Source organism: Leptonotus elevatus, chromosome 10 (assembly GCF_054856555.1).
Source record: "Leptonotus elevatus isolate MCC_2025b chromosome 10, RoL_Lele_1.0, whole genome shotgun sequence".
Taxonomy (NCBI): domain Eukaryota; kingdom Metazoa; phylum Chordata; class Actinopteri; order Syngnathiformes; family Syngnathidae; genus Leptonotus; species Leptonotus elevatus.
In genome coordinates this window covers 7,153,172-7,178,027 of record NC_141248.1, presented here as the reverse complement: position 1 = coordinate 7,178,027, position 24,856 = coordinate 7,153,172, and the positions used below count along the sequence as shown (strand labels likewise).

Below are 24,856 nucleotides of genomic sequence, written 5' to 3'. Positions count from 1 at the left end.
CCTCGCTATACCGCGGTTCACTTTTCATGGTCTCGAAGATTTTTTTTTTTTTACAGTAATGTACTTATTTTTTTTTATATGAAGGTTTGAAAATTAAGAATGTTTAAATAAGAGAGAAATGTGAAAAAATGTAAATGCCTAATAGATAAAAGTGTATAAACTGTGTGGTGAGGGTTTTTTAGAGCCTTAAAACATTTATAATAAATGTAAAACATAAAGCTAACTACTTTGCAGATTTCATTTATTGCAGGTATTTTTTTTAACCGACCCCAGCGGAAAACGAGGGAACACAGTACTGCGCTTGGAAATGGGAACATGAGGACGTAAATACTTGATTAGCAGGTGAAATTCTGCTAGCAAACTTAGCTTAGTGTGGGATAAGCAGTATTTTTGGTGTAACAGTAATTTTTGCCTAATTGTAAAACACGCCCCACTTCATATTATATATATATATATATATATGTATATATATATATATATATATATATATATATATATTTGAATAATTATTACATGTTTGCCGAATTTATGTTGGAATTATATAGATATAACACTTTTGGTCAGCTAATTATTTGCAAAGGGGCTTCATGTAACTTTTTTTTACTTGTATTTTTTTAATAGATTTTTTAGTCGTCCCTTGCTGTTTACACTAGTCAGTTAATGCTTTCCGTGAGAATGGCGTGGTCATGTCATGTTTCGTGTGTTGCAGTGCATGTGAGCGATTACAGTAAAGACAATGAAAGTACACTCTCAAGTGTCTTCATCCAAACCCAAGTGCCACATTAGCATAGCGTTTTCCAAAGTGCGTCTCCAGGGCTAAGCAGTGATCGTGTTTGAGTGTAAAGTGATGGGATTATTGTGGGAAAATGAATAAGGACCATGTAAAAGTGACAGTCGCTGCTGGATCTTTTATGTTTTTCAAAGTCCTCTTTTTCATTCATGGTCACAAGAGTCACTGGACTCAGGTTTATATGAAAGCAACATGAAAATGTTCTTTACTTTGAAGTTAGTATAACGTTAAAGTTTGGCTTATCGCTGTTGGACAGTAAAAACAACAACAACTTAGAACAGCGTTAGAACCATGGTGGGATATAGGGATGGGGGTGTTGGGGGATTCCCTGAACAATCAGAGGATAATCGATTCCAAAAAGATTCATTTGTGAGAGCCCAAATTTCGATTGTGTCTGTGTGCGTCTCCACGATTCCCTTCAACCCACTCACATGATTCAAGACAATTCTTCTGAAAAAAAAATGCTCTCAGCCCTTTGGCGTGACCAAATTGTTGAAAATCTTTGAGATCCTCAAATGGTTTTGTGACATTGTATTTTTAAGAGCAGTCCATTTGGAAGCTGCTAGACATAAAAATGAAGAAATGGAGCAGACATTTTTTGTGAAACTTGAAAGATGAAGCTGAGCATTCCGGAACTTAGACTGATTTGCAGTAAATATCTATTAAGTTAGCTTTTAGATTATTTTTGTTTGATATATATCAATGTTTTGAATTTGGAGGACATTTTTTAAATCACATTTTATTTTTTCAATTATGAAATGGTCAGTGAATGCACAAATGAAACTTGTAGAGCTCACAACCTCCAAGATATATATATATATATATTTTTTTATACATACAACAATTTGAAAATAAGAGAGCAAAACCTATATTTAAAATATATATATTTTTAAATGCAACAAGCCCCTTTCACTGAATGGAAGCAAAACAAACAAACAAAACAAAACATGAAATGTCATCAATACTTCAAAATGATGTGTTACAGTATTTTTATTTTCTCAGTGTCTTTATACAGAGTATATTTATACAGTTTCTGTTGACTATTTTCACATTCTCACCACATACTAACAAGTGATTTGAAGAAAACTTTAAAAAAAAAAATCATGCACCTTTCAATATTGTTGTTGGACTGTAAAAAACGGGAATGTTAAAGGTGTCGATAATGTTTCAGGACTTGTCAGAGGCCTTGATTCGGAGTCTTTTAAGGTCCCTGCTTTCTTCACATCATGCCAAATAGAAGCTTTACACTGTGGAGAAAGCATCACAACAACCGTACAGTGCAGGCAAGCATCTCAACATCAAGGCTCCCTACTGTAAATTCATGAGACCACAGAGGAAAGGCAGGCATTCTCCATCAATTTACAAATTCCAAATGAGTATAAAAATGATGTCACACAATAGCAGTTAGTCCCTGTATTTGTGTCAACAGGTGATGATCAACTGAACAGGTCCTTGGAGAAGAAGTTTGTCCTCACTATTTTCAGGCCATACTTCACGTGAGTGTGACAAGGGTGCCCTGGTTGTGCCTTTCTCTCATGAACCGCGCCGAAGGGGAGGGGTGGAGTGACAGGCAAGGTTGGTTTGAGGGCCGAAGGGGAGGCGATGACAGAAAAGAGCTTCCCTGTACTGCATGAATGGCAACCGATCCTGAGATAGCAGGAGTCTGATACAAAAATCACACCACAAAAGGCACTTTATAAAATGACAGTGCTTCTGTTCTAAGGAAATTCAAGTTGAGAGAGTCACAGGGCGTCTCCCCGGAAACATTCTCTTCAGCGTTGTGACTAAAGCAAGACATGGTATTCTTTTAAACAATCAAAGCTTAAGTTCAGTACGTGCGCCTCTCACTACCGCCTTGATTTGTCCCCAGGGAGTTCGGGGTCCAGCACGGTGAGAGGACAAAAAAAAAGAAGAAAAAAAAAAGAGAGAACAATATCCAACAAATTTGCCATTGAAAAGTATAAAGCCAGAATACAGTTGCAGTGGAATTGATGTTTCCAGACTTCCAGTGAGCATCGACAGCCCATGTGGTGTCAGCGTGGGTCATGTCTCTGGTGTCTACCCGTGCTTTTCCAGGGGCATCCGTCCAAACGACCCACCTCTCCTGATTCCTGGCTCCACCCGAAAGAACCCCGCCGACCCTGCCCACCCCATTCCTCCGTCCTTCGCCCTCAGTCATCGTCCCCTCCCCCGTAGAGGTCGGCCAGCTTCTTGAAGCGAGGGCCCCAGTCGTTGAGGTAGTCGTAGTCCTGGTCACCTGAGCTGGTGGAGTTGAGTGAGCTGACTGATCCGGCAGTTGAACCGTTGCCCTCATAGTCAAACACCAGCAGGGAGTCATAGGGGGGCGCCGTAGGGTCATTGTCTGCTGCCCGAAGACCCTGGAGACACGACAGTCAAGATTTATTGAGCTGCAATGTGAGAGATGTTTTTTAACCTGCCAATTGCCAGTTGTTCTTGAGTAAAACACATAAAACAGTTCAGGGTGAACATATCGATAGATTTTTCATCCTGTTAAGTAGCATTCTCACTAAAGATACTTCATTGTTATACAACATAATTGTACTTATTGAAATGTATTTGGAATTAGGCATTGGTCGATGTTAGATTCTGACAATATGATATGGGTCTGAGTTAACAAAGATCAAATGCGGGGTTCCACAAGGGTCCATTCTAGGACCACTTCTATTTAATATGCATGCTGCTCCTTGCTCAGATTATGGAGCACTACAACATCTCTTATCGTTTTTATGTAGATTACACGCAACGTTACATTTCAGTGTCATCATATGATTACTGTCCCTTACTTTCAAATATTTAAACTATTTCATTATTGTTTAATGCAGCATTCTTATGAGTCCATCTTTTATTCTATTGTTTTAATACCCATTTACACACTGTCTTTTAATTTATCTGGATTGATGGTCGGTTTTCATCATTTTAATCTAAATGTTGTTTAGATGATTTTTATTATAATTTTTGCAATGTCTATATTTTTTCTGTTTCTGTAATGTTTTTAATGTTTTATGTAAAGGACTTTAAATTGTCTTTAAATGTGCTATGTATGTGTTTTAATTCTTCTTTCCATCACCGGTGAGCTATTTTTTTTATATAAAAAAAAAACATATGCTACTGATGTTGTCCTTGGGCTTACTAGTACCCGTTGGCACTTATTTTATTTTTATTTTTTTTATAGGACAATGCACATTAGTCAGAGCAAAAAGGCATATGTGTTTGCAGTATAAGACCTGCTTAGATGTCCCGTCAAAAAAGAAAACAAGAGCTCATTACTGGTGACAGACAATATTAGTGGTTATTGAAATATTGACTTTTAAAAACCACGGTAAACCGTCAAACCAGTAATAGGCCCATGTTTATTTGGAGTATATTGTTACAAATGTTTAACATTTTTTGTTGTATTTCTCCACTAATGGCTTTTGAATGCGTAATGGCACACAATGTAATTGTCAATCATCATGCCTGTTTGATTTCAAACAGAAGAAATTCAGCATGTCAGTCCTACATCATGAATGAAATCTCCTATATCTCCAGGGTGGGGCAGACTTGGTCTGACGGGATACTGTGACTCCGGGATGACAGGCCTCTCATCCACTCTGCGTACTCCCACCGGTTTATTGATGATGTGGTCCAAAGACTCTGGCTGCTGGAGTTGGCTCAGGTCATAGTCCTGGGTAAAGACCACAGAGAGAAAAGTGCAAGACTTGCATAAAACTGCTTTGCAAAGTCTGTCTCATGCAGTAAGGGCCCTGTAATGAGGAGAAAAGTGATGAACAATCTTTGCCGTACCCCACGGAAGGAAATGAAAAATGAATCCCCAACTGCATGGTAGTATCAAGTGAAGTGGAACGTTGACGTTGTATAATAGTCATATTTATACTGGACATGGCACTTACCAGTTGCATAGATCTTTGTTTCACAAATACAATTTACACTACTTTAAAATGGTATAATTTGCGGACAATGCAACTAATATACTCCAGTATCAGTTGAAACCCCTTGTGGATCACGTAAGTCGCATTTATGGGAGCATTTTGACAATTTAGCGTGAAATTAGTCCTTAAATTAATGATACAGGATTTTTTTCCTTCTGCCTCTCGCATTGACACCATTCAGACATGTCAAGGAAGCCGAAACATACTCAATGTAACATGCCACCTACGCTAAGGCTAACTTTAAAATAAAGTTGACCAAATAGTTAGACGGCAATGCAACTAGCCCTAGTAGACTTTTGCTTTGAAGTTGCCCCACGTGGTGGCGTGACGGCTAGCTTGACTTCTATTTTAGACATTTAAATTTCTTTAGCGTAGTTTTGATTGACATTAAAGTTGCGGCCAATATCAACACAACTCATATTCTTCATAATTTAGGATGCTAAGAAACCGCTAATTAATTACGCCATCATTGTATGATACGGCAGAAGTCTCCGACGTAAGTGGCTACTGACTAGCTTTTAGCTAGCAGTTAGCATTACGTACGAGTGTCTGGAAGCTGTAAATGAGTTTGACAGCTGGTATCTGGCTTACTTTAATTAATTTTCAATATTCAGGACCAAGGCTATTTTGTAAGTCACTCTCCGTGTTTAAAGGAAGGGATCTTTTCATTATTAAAGCACTTTTGTCCATTTAAAAAATAACATAAAAAAATCAGCTCAAAATGTCAAACTTAGCCGTTTAGATTTTAGGAACACAACTTTAAGCCAATAATACCTTGTTATTTTACACATGGACCATGTATACATTTTTTCTGCCTCATATTTCACTTAAAGTTATGTTCCAAAATCCTAAACGGCTATAGTAGACATTTTGAATGGATTTTTTTTTTAATTTATTGGGAAAAAACGTTTTACGAAATAAATGAAGAAAAAGTAGGCTACTATTTATCCTTTTTTTTTTAAAATCCGAAAAACGATCCGATCTGTGACTCAAATCCGTGATACGATCCGAACCGTGACTTTTGTGATCCGATGCACCACTAGCCAAAATCTACCAGTGGCAGCCAAAATTAAGATGTGGCAACCCCCCCAAATGGCAAACACTATCATGTTTTATTTCGAGTATATGATCAATGACGTCATCGATCCGGTGGGCAAATTACGACATTATGGCTGACCACAAAATGAACAAAATATGCAAAGTATTAGCCACTCTAAGAAAACTCGCAAATCGTGTCACTCGTATCTCGAGGCACCACTGAATTAAAAAAAAACTTTTATTCTATGGTAGTTAAGAAATTGATTTAACCACCATCCATTGTAAAGTTTATGCCATAGCTGCCCTAAATCAACACCATCGGTAACCACCAAAGTATTTTTTCTTCAAAGAAGCATTTTAAATAAAATGTATCTAAGCACGACGTTACATTTGTTAAGTTCTTTGCATGAACAGCAAAGATTGCTTGTCGCGTGCATACACCCACACACACTCTCTTGAGACGCAAATGTTGTTGCACTCAAATGGTTGCTATTTATATGTTAATTATTCAGAAGTGCTTGCTTTTTTCATTAATATTCACCATCGGGTTGTGTCGGGGTAAATAGCTAAATTCTATATCACAGTCATTTGCTGAGATTTTGTTTTGCAGTTGATGAATAACTGCAACGCTACACTCAAGGCAAAAGTGGCGCTGCAACTTGCAACTACATCGCCAGAAAATCCCCGTTGCAGTCATTGTTTCCACTCTCCTGGGAAGACTATCTACACGACTGTGGAGTGTGTCTGGGAATTTTTGTTCATTCACCATAGAAAGCATTTGTGTGAAGAAAACCAAATCTTGACCAGCAGCCTGTATTTTAGCTGGGAAAGCAAATGTATTTTGCTATGAGAAAAGCATTTCCTGCTCTACACAAAGCAAACTGCTCTGACCTCAATTTGCCAAGTCTTGTTCAGCTGTACACCACCAGGGAGTTATCCTCCCGCTTATATTCGGGAACTTAATGGGAGTTTTGTGTTCATCATGTCAAAGTTGACCGTGATGGATAACAGCCTTTTATGGTTTTGGCTGACTACATACCTGATCCTCCTCTCCTCCCCCTTCCTCGTCATATTTGAGGATATTGTCTCTGACATCGTCTTCAGGGTCGATCAGCAGTGGTTTTGCCTGCTTCTCCTTCTCTCTGCGTTTCATCCACACCACAAACAAGAGCACCATGCCTATGAGGAAAAGGCAGCAAAACATCAGTGGGCCAGAGGCACGCACAAACACCAAATGTTCCAAACTGTATGTTAGAAATCTAATAATAGAATGCATGATCAAAACTAAAGAGTGTGATGTTCCTTAAAAAAGGTCACGGACTACTGCGCTTTTGATGTGCTTTTTAAAAATTGAAATTGACATCGAGTTTATTTAATTAATTGTACAGTTCACAACTGAAATAGAAATCCAGGTATTTTGCTGGCAGCAAGAAGGATGAACAGAATTGCTCTCTCATTTTACATTTAGTGGTCATGTGTTGCCAGGAAGAGTTCATTGGACCTGAAGGCAAATGAAAAGTGTTTTTGTTTTTATTTGTTATAGTGGACGCCAGGATAGTATGGCTGTAACGTGTTGTAAACTTACCAAGCTTATATGTAAAATATTTAACATGAAATCATGCAAATGAACTCGCGATTGTGATTGGTTAGCTCGGATCCAATCGTCAACCAAAAGTGTTGACATCATCTAAATTACGAGTTATTATTATTTATTATTATTATTTATTTATTATTTATTTATTATTTATTTATTATTTATTATTATTTATTATTATTTATTATTATTTATTATTATTTATTATTATTTACTATTATTTATTTATATTTATTTAAGGGGTTAAATGCTAGCGGAGGCCACAATTTTTCATCTATTGTAAAAGGGGGCTGCATAGATATGGTAGCTCTGATACATAGAGTGGATTAGATATGGACATATTACTGTACATGCATATGTGCAAAATATGTATTCTTAATACATTTCATTTTTCATAACACATTTCTCAACGCATGTATAAACCCGTCAACAAAGTGCAAAAGGCTCTCTTGCATAAAAAATACCATTCAAGGAAGGCAAAAAACTGAACAGCAAATCAACATTTTGTCGATTTTTTCACAAAAATCAACCTACTCAAAAATTCTAAAATTGAGGTACGTGCATAGCTGCAGTTCAGCATTTGCAAATTCACATATTCGCTGCTTAAAATAACAAACTAAACAAAAAACTGACGGTATATTGAATGTCAGTGTTTTTTTGACGAACGTTTTTGTGTTTGCACAAAAAAGAAGAAGATTTTTTTTTGGGGGGGGGGGGGAATTAATCAAAGATATATTTTTTCAGTATTTTGTAATATTTCGTTTTTTTCCATAGATTTTCTTTCCCCATTTAACCCATTTTACGTGGAAAAATTATACTGAATGTTTTATAAGAATTTCTTGAGGAATGTTTTTAAAAATATCTTGTTTAATTATTTAAAAACAGATTGTCAATGTTTTCAATAATGTATTGTCACACTGTATTTTTTGTACGTTTTATTTCATTATTATGAAATAACTTGAACTTTGTTGTGTTAAGATTAAGATTGACTCTGTTAAGGGTTGCTGTATTTTATTTGTTAGTTTTTTGTTTTCTTTAAATTTGTATTTATTTTTTCGTTTCTTTTATGTTGTATTTTTTGTGTGGGACCCCCTCGCAAACGAGATTTTGGGGTTTATCCCATGATTTAAAAAAAAAAGGGCCTCATGTCCCTAATGCAGTAATTTGTACTTACTGAGTAGTACAATTATACAGATGAGTATGGCGATGATAGCCCCTGTGCCGAGGCCGGCGGCCGCTACGGCCCCCGTAGCGCTACAGTCCCCATTATCATCACAAGGACACACTTTGATTCTGATCAAGGAGCGGTTGGACAGTTGAGGGTTGCCGGAGTCAGACACAGTAATGGGAATCTCGTACACGCCGGCCTCCAAGTAAGGAATCCTTAACCTCAGCTGTGCATGGTTACCTGGAGAGAGTTTGTGAGAAAATGAAATGAATGTCGAGCTGGAGATTTCTCATTTTGAGTACACCGCATATGATAGAGCAGTAAGGGCATATCTGCCTATAGTTTTTCCACGTCATGTGTTGGGTACATAGTAGGTACCTTTAATACCTAACAGCAATACAACTTTCAGCATGTATGAGTCAGTCAGATGGAAACATTGAGTCCCAGTGGGAGGAGAATTCAAGTATGTGATCACATTTGTCCTCAAGGCAAGTGTTGTGATACATCCATCTGGGTGGATTAGTTGACAGATGGGTTTCTCGGGGGACAAGGCGATGTGAATAGATCTCATTTGTCACAAATGATAGATCATGTGTCAACACTGGATGCAACCTGTATCTCTCACTGTGAGACACTCAAGTTTTACTTGGGGAGCTCAAAGCAATCCATTTATTTCATCTCTTGAGAGTTTTTGCATCCCACCGGTTACATTTTATGGATTCATTCGGCTAGTTATGTTGAGTTGCTTAATATAAGTGACTTTAGCACCTCCTAAATTTAACATGCCAATGGTACAATTATTGCATCATGAATCCTACATATTATCAAGACAATATAGATGATGATATTACCGCTGAGTCTGGTAATGGTCCAATTGCGGCGCAAACTGAGTGGAAAAGATGGTAGCTCAAAACCAAACGGCCCCACATTGGGGTCAGCATCAGCGTCCGAAGCTGTGATGTTTATCCTAGAGTTGGGGCGTGCCCGCTGACACACTTGGGCCTCCCGCGGTATCAGCACTGGGGGGTTGTCGTTCACATCATTTAGGTAGATCTGGAGGGTTCCTGTCCCGCTGGCTTGAGGTGAACCTGGAGGAAAAAAGAGAGAAGAGCGACTTGATCAAATGAGGCAGGAGGAAAAACACGCGAGGAGGTGGTGAGATAGTTATGTAGAGAGGAGGGCGAGGTAATAGATGTGAGATTAAAATGCATGCAGATGGAACTAAACAACAAGAGAGAGGAGTTTGAGGCAGTCTGGCAACGCTGCTGTTATCTATACGCAGCACTTCAGGCAGACACAAACTACGACTCGGAACACAAGCTCTGAGAAGAGCAGCAGAAGGATTAGCTTAGTAGACACAGTGTGGCTGAACGTTTGGTTCATTATTACCAAAAATAAACTTCTAGAATGCAACCTCTAAAGTCAAACTCCCCAAAGCCATATAAGTTGGAGTGGGATAATTTTCCTCAAAGATTACATGGACGAAAGCCAGCTTTACAGAACTAAAAGCTAGCTTTTACAGAACAGCTAGCTTTTAGCTAGCTTGTTTTACAGAACTAAAATCTAGCTTTTACCAAACTAAAAGCTAGATTTTTTCCTAGAAGATTACATGGACGAAAGCTAGCTTTTACAGAACAGCTAGCTTCATTTACAGAACTATAAGCTAGCTTTTACAAAACAGCTACCGGTACTTTTTACAGAACTTAAAAAAAAAAAACTGAAGGAAATAGCTAAAATAGCTTCAACTTTCTACAAGATGTTGAAATGTGTCTTTGGGAATATTTGTTCATTGTTCCAGAAAAACATTTCCGGTCATTGGATGATGGATGAGACCAATTCCTTGATGGCCCCTTCTTTGTGCGCTAGGGGCACCATTATGCCAAATTCATGAGCTTAGAATAGAAGAAAGCTTTAAACAAACTGTTTCCATAATGCTGGAAGCATACAGTTGTCCAAAATGATGTGATCATAACGCAGCAGCTCACAATGCACGAAAAGGGCTTTTGCGGAAATACCTGGGCAAGGTAAACTTTTTGCCGCAGGTATTTGGCTGTATGTGTTATGCAAGCCTTCAATTGTCTAACTACAGAAGCTTTACAGAACTCTGCCAGACTAAAGTCATTAGCTGCTGGCTTTGCCTTTCACATATTTAATATAGATGAGAATTGAAAATGGCTTTCCTCCTTGTCATTAACACATTCCACTGTATTCACACAAAACCTAACGTGGGACATTTTGGAGGACACGCAGTTTAGTTTTATGGCAAAAGAGAGCTAGATTAATTGGTGATTTAAATAAATGAAAAATAGATTCTAGAAAAATGACACATTCTGGTATTCTAGTCTACGTGATGGCAGACTACTGTAAAATTGCGTGAATAACACCTGTGTATTAAAAAACAAAACATATAAAATTAAAATATATTGTATAGCTTTTCACCTACATAAAGAGCAATTTGATTAATATTATATTTGTGGTATATACTGTAGACGAAACAGCAAAATCTACTCATTTTGCCACTTACTGTCGACTGAAACTGACATTACAGTTGCTCAGCGCTCAGGTAACGACCAATCAAGGCTCAGTTTCAGAAAACTAATTATTTAACGCATATTCCCCAATCACAATATTAATCAGAATACCATGTTTACACTAGTCGGGCTGCATAGAACATATTGTAAAGAACATTTTTGGGTTAACTTCCTCTTTAACAAGCTTTTTTTTTTTCTGTACTCGTGTATAATATGATTTTCAAAAATCTTGTTCTTGTACTGTACGCACTTTTGGTCATTTTACTAAGCTATTTCTTTTATTTCTTTGCTTTTATATCTCTTTTAATCTTTTAAAACGTTTTTTTTTTTAAACAGTTTTTAAAATGTACTTTTAATTACAGTATGTGAAGCATATTGAGCTGCGTTGTTGACATTGTGTTGGACAAATGATATAAATATTTTTAATATATAAAGACCAAGGAGCAGCATCCTGAAATGTCATTGTGTTGTATACAATAACAATAAAGGCGATTCTGATTCAGTACTTTAAAAAGTAACAATTAATAAAAAATAACCTACTCGGAAGACCGTGGCATCAGCACAGCAAGATGTTGACGAGGAAACGACGTGCTGCTCTGTTGAACAAACAGACTGTAGTGGTGTTGCCTTGAGCACCACGTGCCTCCCAGCACACTGTCAGCAACCGGAATTAAATTACTGATGCGAGCAGAGAGAGTTTCTACCAGCAACTCATCAGTGTTACTTTAGCACTGTTCTCTCTCTAACTAACTTGGTGCATCAACCATGTAAAGGTCTGCTGTCAAAAGGCCTCGGAACCCATTGACTGTCTTGTCAGTTATGATTGGATACGAGCTTTGTCGCTTCCTTTTTGCGTCTCACTTAGGGGGAATAATAAAAGCAATTTCAGTCAAAGAGGATAATTTTTTCTTGTTGATACTGGGCACCACAATCGATAGACAGATGACACGGTGAGCCTGAGTTGGTGTTCTTCATTTCTCCAAGGAAAAACAACACTTTTACACAGAGAGCGAGCTGCTTATTGTAGCTATCTAGTTTGTGGCAGACTGCTGTGGCGAATGCCTGCTATTGACATTGACATTCATTTTATTATTACTTGCTCGTCACTGGTTGAACAAGACTCACACCTGACAAGCCACAGCCTGGCTGTATGGAATGTAGCATCATTCATGGTACAGTGCTGCAAGAACTGAATGGCTAGTTAGTTCAACCATCAAGCAATAGAGGGTAAAGGAGAGAAAGCAGGGAGACGTTTGGTATGTTTTTCCAATGAATATATAATGTTTGTTGAAATATTTTGTCTACTGGAGTAAATAAGAGTAAATGCATTTTATTTTTTATCATAAGTTTTTTTTTTTTAGCTATACTTATACAATACTTTGTGCCTGCTGTACTATTACAGGAACATGTTTAAGCGGGAAAGTAGTATACTGTATGTGGCTGTAATAATGTAATAATAAAACTGGCCTGGCTACAACCTCCTTTGTATAAATGTAATCATACAAGAGTAGTCAAGATATTCTGTTTACGTGCTATGTCTTAATTGGGTTCTAACGGGAATAGTGATTGAAACACAGGTATCGTCTAAGTGCAGGCGTGGCAAGCTCATTTTTGTCTTGGGCCACATTTTAGTTATGGCTTTCATCAGAGGGCTGTTATGACTGTGAAAAACATATATGGTAATAATGTATAACCAATTCATGATATTATTACATATACACAATAGCCCCTGCATTTGATTGTTTTTATGTGTATTAACAACACATTGAATAGTAAGTCATGGAAAATTGTGGCAACCTAATGTTTTAGTGTACAATTTTCCAGTGTATTTGTAAGATAATTGAAGAATAAATAAATGCTTATAAAACTAGTTAAAAGGGAAGTCAATTTTAAACATTTCTTGACAATAATAATAATAATAATAAATTGTATTTGTAATGCACTTTACATTTTCAATGAAATCTCAAAGTGCTACAATGTCAAGTAAAACAAACAAACAAGAATAAAAAATAAAATAAAATAACATGACATTCTGATGAGAGATTGTGGAATATGAGTTATGAAGCAAAATCCAGCCATTTTTATCCATCTCAGGGGGTGGCCATTTTGCCACATGCTGTCAACTGAAGATGACATCACAGTTGCTCAGGGCTCAGGTAACAACCAAACACAGCTCACCTGTTTTCTAAGGCTGAGTTGTAATTGGTTGTTACCTGAGGCCTGAGCAACTGTGATGTCATCTTCAGTCGACAGCATGAGGCAAAATGGCCACTGTCTGATATTGATAAAAATTGCTGGATTTGCTGCTTAACTCATATTCCACTAACACAATATCAACCAGAATACTGTAGTGGTGCTGCATAGAAAATATTATTGTCATATTGGGGCTGAGTTCCACTTTAAAGTGAAGAGGAAATGTTTTATCAAATTTCAGGAGAGTATATTGTTGCCAAAATGATAACCCCAAAATGCATATTACAAGAAACATGAAGTCGAAAAACTCCGTTTGATACCTGTGGTCTACAGCAACATTTAAATAATAGTCCGCACCATAAAAAGGACATCTTTGGAAAAGTGAACACATCTGTGGTTACACTGGTCAAAAATGGTCATCCTCACTTACCAGACTTACCATTGTCGAAGGCCAGAAATGTGGCCTCATATATGTTGTTTTGGACGTAAATGGACTCTCGGTCTAGAAGGGCCATTGTCGTTATCTGACCATTGGTCCTGTTGATCTTCAGCCAGTTAGCGGGATCTGATAGCTTCGAGTACCTTTGCACACAGACAAGAAAGAGAAATTCATCGTTAAATTCAACAGCAAGTTTAACAATATATTTATAATTCACCCCCTATAGATGATAGATGGTACTATCATCTAAGTGATGTCAAACCAAAAATGTTTTCAGTCAACAGCAAAAAAACTAATTTGTGTCATGGTCCCAATACATTTGGATAGGACAGAATATGTACATGTACACTATATCTATATCTTCTTCCATCATGGAATGAGAGGAACCAATTTGATTTGTGGCAAATCAAGTGTTCACACCAAAAATGATATTTTTGAAAACGCTACGACAGCTTGCACAGGTCTTCGAAAATACCAGAACTTAGTCTGACCCGCCTCCGTGCCGTAAGACAACGCCTTGTGCTAGACAAAAATAATTGTATTTACGCTCAAGTGTATTGCATCAATTCTCAAATGTTTTGTTTACCTGATATAGCCATCAAGCTAGCACCTTTTGAAAAGTGCAGCTACATATAGACATGAACATATGTTTGCCAAGAATACTGTGGCAGTTAATTAGCATAGAAACATAGACCCATAATGCAAAGCAGTTGAAGAGCACTCTCGACTTCACCACTTTTCATAGCCACGAGAAAAAACTGAAACTTTCGTCATCACTGAAGTGACAAAGCCGACCGAGCTGAAACTGACAACTCCAATTACAGATGACAAATCCAATTAACAACTGACTTAACCACTGAGTGACAGAAGATTCTCTCTTGGTGTGTTTTCAGGAGAAAGAAGTACATACAGAAACTAAACTTGGTGGAAGTATTTCCATATCTTATCGAGCCATTTTATTAGGTACACTCTCATGATGGCGTGAGACTGAGTCTGAGAGCTGTATGAAAATTTATCAGTTTAATAAGTTACTGTTAATTTAATATAGTATTGTGGTTCCAATTGGCAGTTTAACAAAGATGCACTGCTGTGGTGTTTGTAATATTTATCATTTAATTTAGAGTTATCCAGTGACTTGAGTAAGGAAATATTTTGAGTGTGTAAATTCACCTAATGAAGGGTTCTGTGAGTGTAATCAACAGCATCCACCAAAAACGTAACATTGAAAATGTACACGAAACTATATAATAATGTTACTGATGACTCATCTATGTGATGGAAAAAAAACTAAACAAAAGACCGCGCAGGTTCAATCACTGCCAGCAGGGCTGGACTGGCCACCCGGCATACAGGGTAGATGTCCGGTGGGCTGGCGTGTCTGATATGATGTTAAGCAAAGCAACAGTAAATAAAATGGCATTATCTCGTAAATTGAAAGGGATGTATCTTGGCATTTTAAGTCCTTCCACAGTTAATTTTAGACATGTAATGATTAAATCTTACCTTTGACACCATGGCGATGTAATTTTTTAGGAAATACAGTATTAGGTGCTTTGCTGACTATTTTTCTAAATGCGGTAAAACCCCTGTCAGTAAAACCCAGCCTTTCTGCTTACAGGCTGAGCACACAAACCACTACACCATTCATTCAATTAGGTTCAACGGTGCAGAAATTTTACTTGTAGTTTACACAAGTGTCAGCCACAACCTGGGAATTTAAGATTGTCATTTCACTTTGGCATTGCAAATGTGAAGGATAATTGATTGCTTTGAATTCATTTGGACAGAATGTTTACTGATAAAGGCTACTTTTACCACTATTATGCGAGCATGGAGGTCTCAGAGAAAGTGGGCGTGTGTTTAGTCCGCATAGGGGGCGCGGGGGTGGGACCACACCTGATGACATCATAGAGTGAGTACCCCGCTCGTTTTCTCGGGTTGGGAGGGGCTGGTGCTTGGAGAGCAGAATGACCTAGAATTTGTCATAGAGGGGCGAATGGGGGAAAACACCACTTAGGTGATGTTTTGGGTGAGGAATTAGCATTTTAACATGGCTAAAAGCTCTAAAAAGTAAAATTTTCACGCTACTGTCCATTTAAGCTCAGTAAAAAAGTTACTTTTTACTTTGACTTGATCCTGCTTGTATTATGAGGGTGTTGAGTAAGGTTCTGGATATGTGTGCATTTTATTTCAGGAAACCCTGACTATGGATGGTATGAATAACAATGACTAGTTACAGAGGGGGTTGCGAGCATGTATAGGTATGTGCACGTGCGCGTGGGCTGGTCTAATTGAAAATGTCAAGACCAAGTTTTTTTGTGCAATACCAGGCATTGCTGTTCACAAGCCCAAATAAAGTGTTATGAAGGTACGAGAATTACGTATTTGTTTGTTGCCATCATTTAAAAGCAACATGATCAAATGTGGATATGTTAAAGTAAGTGATCATTACATTTTAGATATAAAGCGATCAGTTCTCCAGCAAATCCTTATCGTTGATCTAACCACTATATTCAGCTCATTTTTTTGAATATTGATGCTAACATAAACACCCAACAATCCATTCATTTGTCCTGTTGCCATCAAAAGCATAGCCTATTAACTGGAAAAGCAGATGGCTAATGGCCTCAAACCTCTTCTTGAAAAGGAATGACTTCCCACAGAAAAAAACTTGAGAAAGCCAATCTGGCTCGTTTCCCATTCACCACTCACACACCATCTCTGGCGTCCGTGGCACTACTTTTGAGCATTTCGGAGTCTTTTATGCGCGCGCATGCAGAAGTTCATCCAAGGTCATCCGACGCAAGCGCGGCAGTAAGGCTAGAGACGATGCCGTCTAAGCATGAGGTGAGCATCTGCTTGCAAACTGCTTTAGTGGAGGGAGACAGCAGCTCTTAGTTACTGACTGAGTAAAAGGCTGGGTCAGGGGGAGCAAAAAACAGAGACTGCAAAAGGGGATTGCTCCTCTCACCGGGATTAGTTTGTGCGACTTTTACTGCACACAAATAAATATAACTATCTCTATGTAAACAAAAGTGCCAATTTCTCTGTGATGCACTCATATTTTTATGTATTGTAGGTGAAGAAATGGCCACTTATGCGCTACACATATGCACACTGTCACATTTCTACGGGGTTCGTTGGTGGAAGAGGTCATCTGACTGACATTAAGAAAAATCAATGGCTCTCCGTGGCACTCTATAAAGTGGAATGAAGCTGCTGGGCCTCGGAGGGCATGTGGGAGTGTCCGCTATGCGGGGTCGATGCCTGGGTGGCACAATCCCTGCTGCGTGTCCGCCACATTAGGACGGATGGAGAACACAATCAATTAGGAGGACGAGGAGAGGATGGGGACCCAAGCAGGCGAGACAGACAATGTCCTACTCATTATATGATGACCTCTTCACACCACACCGGACAACCGGGAGGTAACACTTGTCTTAAAAGTCTGGGCCGGTTGAGAATGTCAGCGTGCAATCCTGAAGACGGATGAACTTTTGGTGAAAGTGCTCCCTGTGGATAAAACAACGGCAGCAAACTGTGAAATAATCTCACAAGGAAACTCACGTCAGGCTTTAACCTTCAAATCGAATTAGTGAATTTGGGGGGGAAAAAACACAGAGGGAGCAAGGCAAGCAAAACAATGAAAGTGGATTTTGGATTTTAAAGTCATATTTAGTCACACCAAGTCACATTAGTGCTGTGTCTTGCTATTTTACAATTGGGATCATACTAAATGAATTACTTTTGAACACAGTTGTGTCATGACTTACTAATATCTAATGTAAGGTCCTATTACTACATGGGATTTGAACATTTAGATATTTATATCTCTCTTTCATTCCTTCCTTCCTCCCTTTCTTTTTATTTATCTATTTGAATAAACAATGATTATGATACCTGTCATCCCTTTAGCCACTAATTACTTTCTAGAGGGTTCATATGCAGTATGCGGTGTTCCCAGGCACAAGTTAATACAAACCAGGGAAACGAGGTATTCGAGAAACCTAATGAGCCCACTCAGACAGACCATATATCCACGTCTTATTCTGGGATTTACGGGATTGTACAAAAAAAAAATCACTCTAATTAGCAAAACGCCTTTTTTTTTAATCATGGGTGTTCATGGAAAAAAAAGGTTTTGACTGTATTTTCTGAAAATAATATAACCAAACCCACACACCAAACTCTTTGAAGTTATAGCACACAATAACAGTTTAATGGTAAAAAGTGTGTGAAGTAGCGGGTGCAGCATGTACAGCGCCTGTAGAATGTGTTATAATAGGAATACAACAAAGCCGCTCCATTGTGGGGGTTACATTATAGACAAACCGCGCAATAAGTGAAATCCTTAGGTTGACCAACTGTTAATAAGCCCAAGGGGGGGGATAAAGGCTGTGTTTCTGAGGGACAATGTGGGCCCAGCACTAATGAAAATAAGTGACTTAATGAATGGACAGATTTGACTGTATTGTATGAACATTTAACATATTCTTACGCGGACCAACTACATGCAAAATAAGAGTGACACTAATTCAAGAATCCTTCACACTATAGTAAGCACCTGACAATCTGATGGACGAAGTGGTCCGGGTCCTGAGCAGAAAACACTGTAAGGGTCGTCCCCGCCGGAACTCCCTCCTCGAAGCGGATCATTTTGGGGTTAACAGGAAAGACAGGAGGCTCGTTCACGTCCTGAACGGAGATGGTGACGCCGGCTGTGGACTGGAGTGATGACTGGATGCCACTGGCCAAGTGGGCTTGGTTGGACACCACCACCGTCAGCATGAAGGCCCGGTTCATCTCAAAGTCCACCGACTAGAGAAGAAGTCAAGGGTTAGACAAAAACTAAACATATGTGAAGGGAGGAAAATGAAAGTGCCTGATGACAATAGTGTCATCTGATAAAATACTTTCTTATTGTTTATTTTTGTTGTTTACTGTTCAATATCATTTGTAGGGCCAAACACTCAGATGTCAAAAGTTGACATGAGATGAAAGGGAAACAGATGATGCGGAGCTCAACCTACGATTATGCAACCAGAAAACAACACTTCCACTTTAATAACGAGATCATGAATGTTTGTAAATGGTCATTTCAGTTATTTTATCCAGCCGAATGCTTGCTATATATATATATTTTTTTATATATATATTTTTTTACTTTATGGATTCTATTTTTCATAGAGTGTACAGTTTCACTCAAATGTAAAAGTCCTTGTTTGTTGTTGTTGTTGTTGTACCCTGTTTGGGAATTTGACAAACCGCCTTGAGCTATGGTGTGCGTTCTTGCGTATATTGAGGACGTTTCCTTTGACATGCGGGCACAAAGGACCGGGGTGGAAGGCGGTCTCTAAGTGCGACCATTGGTATACGTGCAATTACTAATCTATATACACGCAAAACTTTTTGAGCAGGGGTGTGTAAATGTTTGTGCTCAAGGGCTACATTAGATTTTTTAAATGGGTAAATAAAAAATAACTATTGTTATATGTTTATGCAAAAGTTTTCATTTGACTAACATTTTTCCTTTTGTTACAATAAATCAACCAACCAGTTATTCACTGAAATAATGAAATGTATTAATACATTTATAGTTTAAAAAAACGACAACAATATAAAAAAAGACAAATTTAATGCAACGAATATTACAGGACTCTTGATAATGTAAATGCTCAGTGTGCTCGATAGAACAAACACATTTGTCAGCTACTGCTTTCAAGTCAAGACCTTTAAGTACATTATGTCATGTTTTGGATTTGTCATTTTGTTCCCCAGAAGACAGACAAGTTGATCATCTGCAATATTTCGACACTCACCTTGACTACAGTCAGCATGCCCTCATTAGTGACGGGGTTTGTGCGGATGGTGAAATGTCCGGAAGGGTCCCCGCTAACAATGCGGTACACGGCGTTCCAGTTGGGACTGTGAGGCTGATCTCTGTCCACCACTGTCAGGTTGGCCACCACCACATTCACCTTGTTCTCTGGCACCTCACCGGAAAACTGGATCAAAGGTGCGAGAGTAGGAAAAATAGGACAGGCCAGACATTAAAATGTTTTTAAAACAGTGTTTCCTACATTCACATTTTGTACATTTGTCAAATTCATCATGCATTTTGGACACCATTTTGGAATATGGAAGGAAGATACAGAAAACGCATACAAGCACAAAAAGAACATGCAAACCTTGAAACTCACAACTGTGAGGCAGACACATTTGTGTCCTAATATGTAATTAAGGCAACAGTATAAATAATCTTGCTATAATGATCCTCATTAAACTGCAGTCTGAAACAAGTCCCTTGTGGACCAACTGCTGGAAACTTGGTGACATGTTCCCGCGCATTAAGGGCTCTCATTTTCAAATGATGTGAAGAGGTAAACATGTTTATGGAGTGTATCTGCCAGCTGCTGTTCACTAATGGCTTCATCTTTATGGGACTGAAGTAGCATCTGAGCTACCCATCTCTTCTTTGCTCTCAATCCCCAACTTGCTCCCCTCTCTGCCTCCTTTTCTGCATCCGCTGCAGTACCACCCGACCAATAAGCGCAGGGACTCCAATTAAAAATGCAACATCCTTCACTGGCCTCCATTTCCTCATCACCCCAAGCTTTTAGCACAAACAACTAAAAACCTTCCCAGCCAGTTTAGCCATGTTGTCAGACAGCCAAATGGAAGGTTTTCTCTCAGAGGCATACACAATGAAGCTGACAGGAAGTGAGGGCGGCGTCCAAAATGGTCACTCTCTCAATAAAAATGTGTGGTTAGGGGGGACGAGTGTGAGGAAAACACAATTGCAGTTTATTGTTGCAAGGGACCCGAGTCCACTCAGCAAATGGAATTGAAAATCCAACTGAAGCAAAGTAAATGGGCAAAACCTCATTTAAATTTCATGAAATGCATTTGCAACACTATGCGTTCTAGCCTACAATCAAATGAATGAATGAATAAATGAATTTCGGCAACCACAAACAACACAGACAAGAAAATGCAAACATCGCCTCGAACAAACCAACCAACCGACATAACACACGTTACATAAATCAATAAGTCGAAAAAAACCCAAAACGTGTTATATCATAGTCATTAAAAAATATATTTTGCCAAAATATAGAATAACTCCAACATCTCTTTATTTAAAACTGAAGTGAATGAGTGCTGATTATCTGTAGTCTCAGCCTGGCCAGTGAAATGTTAGACTTCAAAGGAAAAGTGAACAAAAGGAAAACTCGATGTGTGACATTCTAATGAGTGGTTTCAAACTTTTATGGTTTAACCTGGAGTAACACAGGAAAGGATTTTTCCTTATTGAGGTAAACATTTGGAACTGGATAATTCACAGATGTGTGAATCCTTGACTCCTGCAGGCTTTGGTAGAACAAAGACCAAATTGGCAGCTGATTGTTTTGCGTGTGGACATACATATTCAAGAAGTAATATTAGATATTCACGTTGGATGTGCCCAGTCCCTATGAGACCAAAAGTGCGCGATTTCGGGAGATTGCAGTAACTTTGACGTCTACTGTCTTTTACAACCAAAAATGGCTGCGTCAAAAGACGTTTTTTTCCATAATACAATTGCTCAACGGTGTTTTCGGAGAGTTTTCAAAGAATATACACAACACCCAAAATACTGACTGTGATTGCCAAGCCACTTGAAAAAATGAATCGAGGCCAATGAGAGTGGTCAGAAATACTATTTCCTGACAAAGTATTTAAAGCTACTGAACGCAGATAATTAAACTTCGGATCGTTACTGCCACGTGTGGCCGAAAAATGAAACTGCATTTTCCCTTCTTCACTTCCACAATGCGCATTCACATGACATCACATCCGCAGACAGAGGGCGGGAAATTCGAACCTCAAACCAGTCTGAAAACTATTGGCCAGAGACTTGCAGGAGTTCCCATTACGAACAGCTAAAGTGTTAATCTACTAATTAAAATATGTTTCAGTCATAAATGGTCAAATAAAAAGGCCATCATCAAGATATTTTCTGACCAATTTATAGTAGATGGCTGTTACGATACTGATTTTGCCACATCATACAGGCAAGCTGCTTTCCATTCCTGCTGCTATTAAACTCATATCAAAGTGGAGAGCAGCAGAGGGAAGTGTGGATCAAAAATCACAAGTCCTCATCCTCTTTCAGGTATTTAGACGCTCCAAACTGGCAGATGAATCACAAATCCTGCTTGGTTGGTTTTGCTATATTGAACACACGTTGACATCCATTTAAAACACCTTTTTTGTTTTTTTTGCCATATTGGCAGTCAATTCGATGTACTGTATTCACATTAATGTTGAAATTCTGTTGAATGAATGGAACCTAAAACAGAGATGGGTATTTAAACAAGTGATGTAAGTTTCTTTATCATGTAATACAGTGAGGTAAAACCATTCGTTCAGATTCTAAGTCACTTTAGATGCAACAATTTTTTTTTATTTGTATTTTTTTACAGAATGAAGTGGCCAGCGAGTTTATGCCGTACATGTCATAACTGTCAACGGCAAAGCGTTTGTTGATGCGCAACACTACAGTTGACTGCTGTCGTGACTGTGTGAGCCACACAGATGGGGGACGGCGGCAGTTGTGTGAGCAGTGGCAGTCTTGTTTGGTGAGCTCTCGCGCTGACATCTGGGGAGCTCTTATCAGAGCATGCGGCTGGAACTGTCCTGGCATGCGGGGGACCACGGCGAAGCCAAGGGGACGAGCATCACAGTGTGTGATGCTGACACTGCTTACACCGCTTGTGGCTTCTGATGCCGAAAGCAACTGAATTGCTTTTGACTCTCACTATGCACACTACAGGCTGAACAGATAGAGTAAAAGATATGGGATGTATATGTGCAAACATAGAAACTACATCTACATCTACATTAATCCCCAGATGAGATGGACTTTGAACTTCTTCTTCTAAATTGTCACTGCCACACAAACACACACGTACGTATATGTCCCTGCAGCTTTCACTGCTATTGTCTATGGCCATGCGTTATTCTACTGCATACAGTATTTGTTTATGCTACATGGCTCAGCCTTCTCAAATAATACGTAAAATAGAATATCAGTATACTGTATAACAGGATTTACATTGTTGAGAAAATGATGGACTTTTGCGAAATAAAACGAACCAATCGTGGTAAATGTAAAATGTCATTCACTCAAACCCTACAAAGTTTCCTAGTTTTGGACTCACCGTCCTGACGGTCAGTTCTGGGGGGTTGTCATTGATGTCGGTGATGGAAATCAGGGCTGTGGCTGTGTTGGACAAGCCGAAGTTTAAGTTTCCCTCCATGTCAGTGGCCTGGACAATAATAGTGTACTGGGAGACTTTCTGGAGAGAGAAGTGGAGAGAAACAACAAAGTTAAGAGTGAAATGTTGACAAACATACCTACAGGTATAAACACGGTTGAGCTGTTTAGCTAGCTAGCTAGCTAGATCTTTGTAGACACTTTATTTGACAAGACCCAAAATAACATGTCAACAATGGTTTTCTGAGTATCAATAAATACATTTTGAATATGTTTAAAACTTGATCTGATGTCGTGTCTCTGCCCTCAGTTTTTTTTTCAGTCTCTGATTGAGCAGAGGGCCGTGTCCTCCTGCGCCGCACCTGTTTCCTATTCTGAATCAACGCTTTATAAGGACAAGAACTGCCGGCAGTCCCTGTCGGAGTATTGACCTTGCTACGTCCTCGTCCAAGTGCATCATTCAGTGTTTCCTATCCCTGTTCTAGTTTTCGTTCTTCGTTTCCAGTTTTCACGTGAGTCCTTTTGATCCGTAGTTTTAAGTTGTTGTCTCCTCGGCTTTCTGCCTGAGTGTTTTGGTATCCACGCATTGAGTCCTTTTTCTCCGTAGTTTTTTGTTTCCTCAGCTTTACGCTAGGGATGGCAGAAATGGAACATTGAAACGATCAAATCATTTGAAACGATTGATTCCCAAAAAGAATCGATCTTTAGGAACGTTCAAAATATCTCCCCACAGTGACATCTGGTGACCAAGTGTAAAATATTACAATCAAACAATAGATCAATGTTGCCCGCTCCCCATTAAGGAAACTAACTATTGGCTGTCTGTCATCACCTAATTTGCACAACTGGCAATCGGGCTATAATTGTAATGGACGCCATGAGAGAGAAAAAATATCACGGGGAAAAAAAAACACCCCGTCAAAATTAGTATAGAAGTACAAATAAGCTTTTTGTTGCTGATACTTGGTTTGTTTTTAATTTTGCCTCTCAACATGACTTAAATGCTTTGATGAAACCCCCAGTGCTATCACATTTAATCAAAAACAACATTTTAACAGGCTACATTTCAAAGGCTTTTTTTTGCAACAGTTCTGACAGAAAGTATTAGAGAGGAAAAAGAATGACCTGCAAAAACATGACACCCGTAGCGGAAACTGAACTTGGGTAACCTTTTTCTCAGCCCATTGTGCGGATGCGTTACCACTAAACCAACCACCGCGTTCAAAGCGTTCAAGAGGTTGTTGACATTTTATTATGTAGGGTGATGAATCAGCGGGGCAATTTTACATATGAAGTATACTTAGGTAGGATTTATTTCAGATTTTGCCATCACTACTTGAGCGATTGATCTCCACGTGTAGTTTTTCCCACGTCACATTTAGTTTCTCCACTTTGCGTAGCTCGTTTTTATGTGTTATTCTGTTTATTCGGTTTTATAGCCCTCGGTGCATTTTTGTTACTTTCTTTCCTTGCAGCTTTTGCAAGCGACTTTTGTTAATAGTTTTTCTCCTGGCTTCGTCCAGCGCTTTGTGTTGTTCCTCCCCGCTGTGCAAGAATTGTCAATCTTACCCTTTGTGTCTCTGCGTTTGTGGGATCCACTATCCGGTTTAGCCAGAAATCATTACATGATAAGGGATTAATGATATCTTGAATGTGAATTATGACCAGCCAGAATGAAACTGTAGAGATATTAAACTGGAGTTATAGATATTTACAACTTGGTTGCATACCTGTGATTTACACATAGTAGATCTGTAACGGCAAACTCCTTACAAATGAATGGCAAAGGGGACATCAGAACGGCAAAATCATGTTTACAGATATTTGAAGCGCCAATTGTGGATAGGAAGAATATAGTTAAGGTTATATGTATATACAGTGTTCCCTCATTTTT

General features: G+C 38.7%; 1 protein-coding gene across 2 annotated transcripts in view; it reads right to left on the bottom strand.

Annotated features, from left to right (window-relative positions):
- Positions 1–1,762: 1,762 nt before the first annotated feature.
- Positions 1,763–24,856, bottom strand: part of cdh4 (cadherin 4, type 1, R-cadherin (retinal)) — a 204,914-nt gene continuing 181,820 nt past the window's right edge. The window contains exons 8-16 of one of the 2 annotated variants that reach the window (XM_086086866.1): positions 22,907–23,044; positions 19,523–19,708; positions 18,268–18,521; positions 13,695–13,846; positions 9,392–9,628; positions 8,547–8,780; positions 6,818–6,957; positions 4,311–4,475; positions 1,763–3,168 (exon numbers count right to left, since the gene is read on the bottom strand). In XM_086086866.1, the coding sequence (XP_085942992.1) occupies positions 2,962–3,168; positions 4,311–4,475; positions 6,818–6,957; positions 8,547–8,780; positions 9,392–9,628; positions 13,695–13,846; positions 18,268–18,521; positions 19,523–19,708; positions 22,907–23,044 (1,713 nt within the window). In that variant the 3' untranslated portion in view covers positions 1,763–2,961. The remainder of the gene's footprint in view (positions 3,169–4,310; positions 4,476–6,817; positions 6,958–8,546; positions 8,781–9,391; positions 9,629–13,694; positions 13,847–18,267; positions 18,522–19,522; positions 19,709–22,906; positions 23,045–24,856) is intronic. The other variant, XM_086086867.1, reaches the window with a different exon arrangement.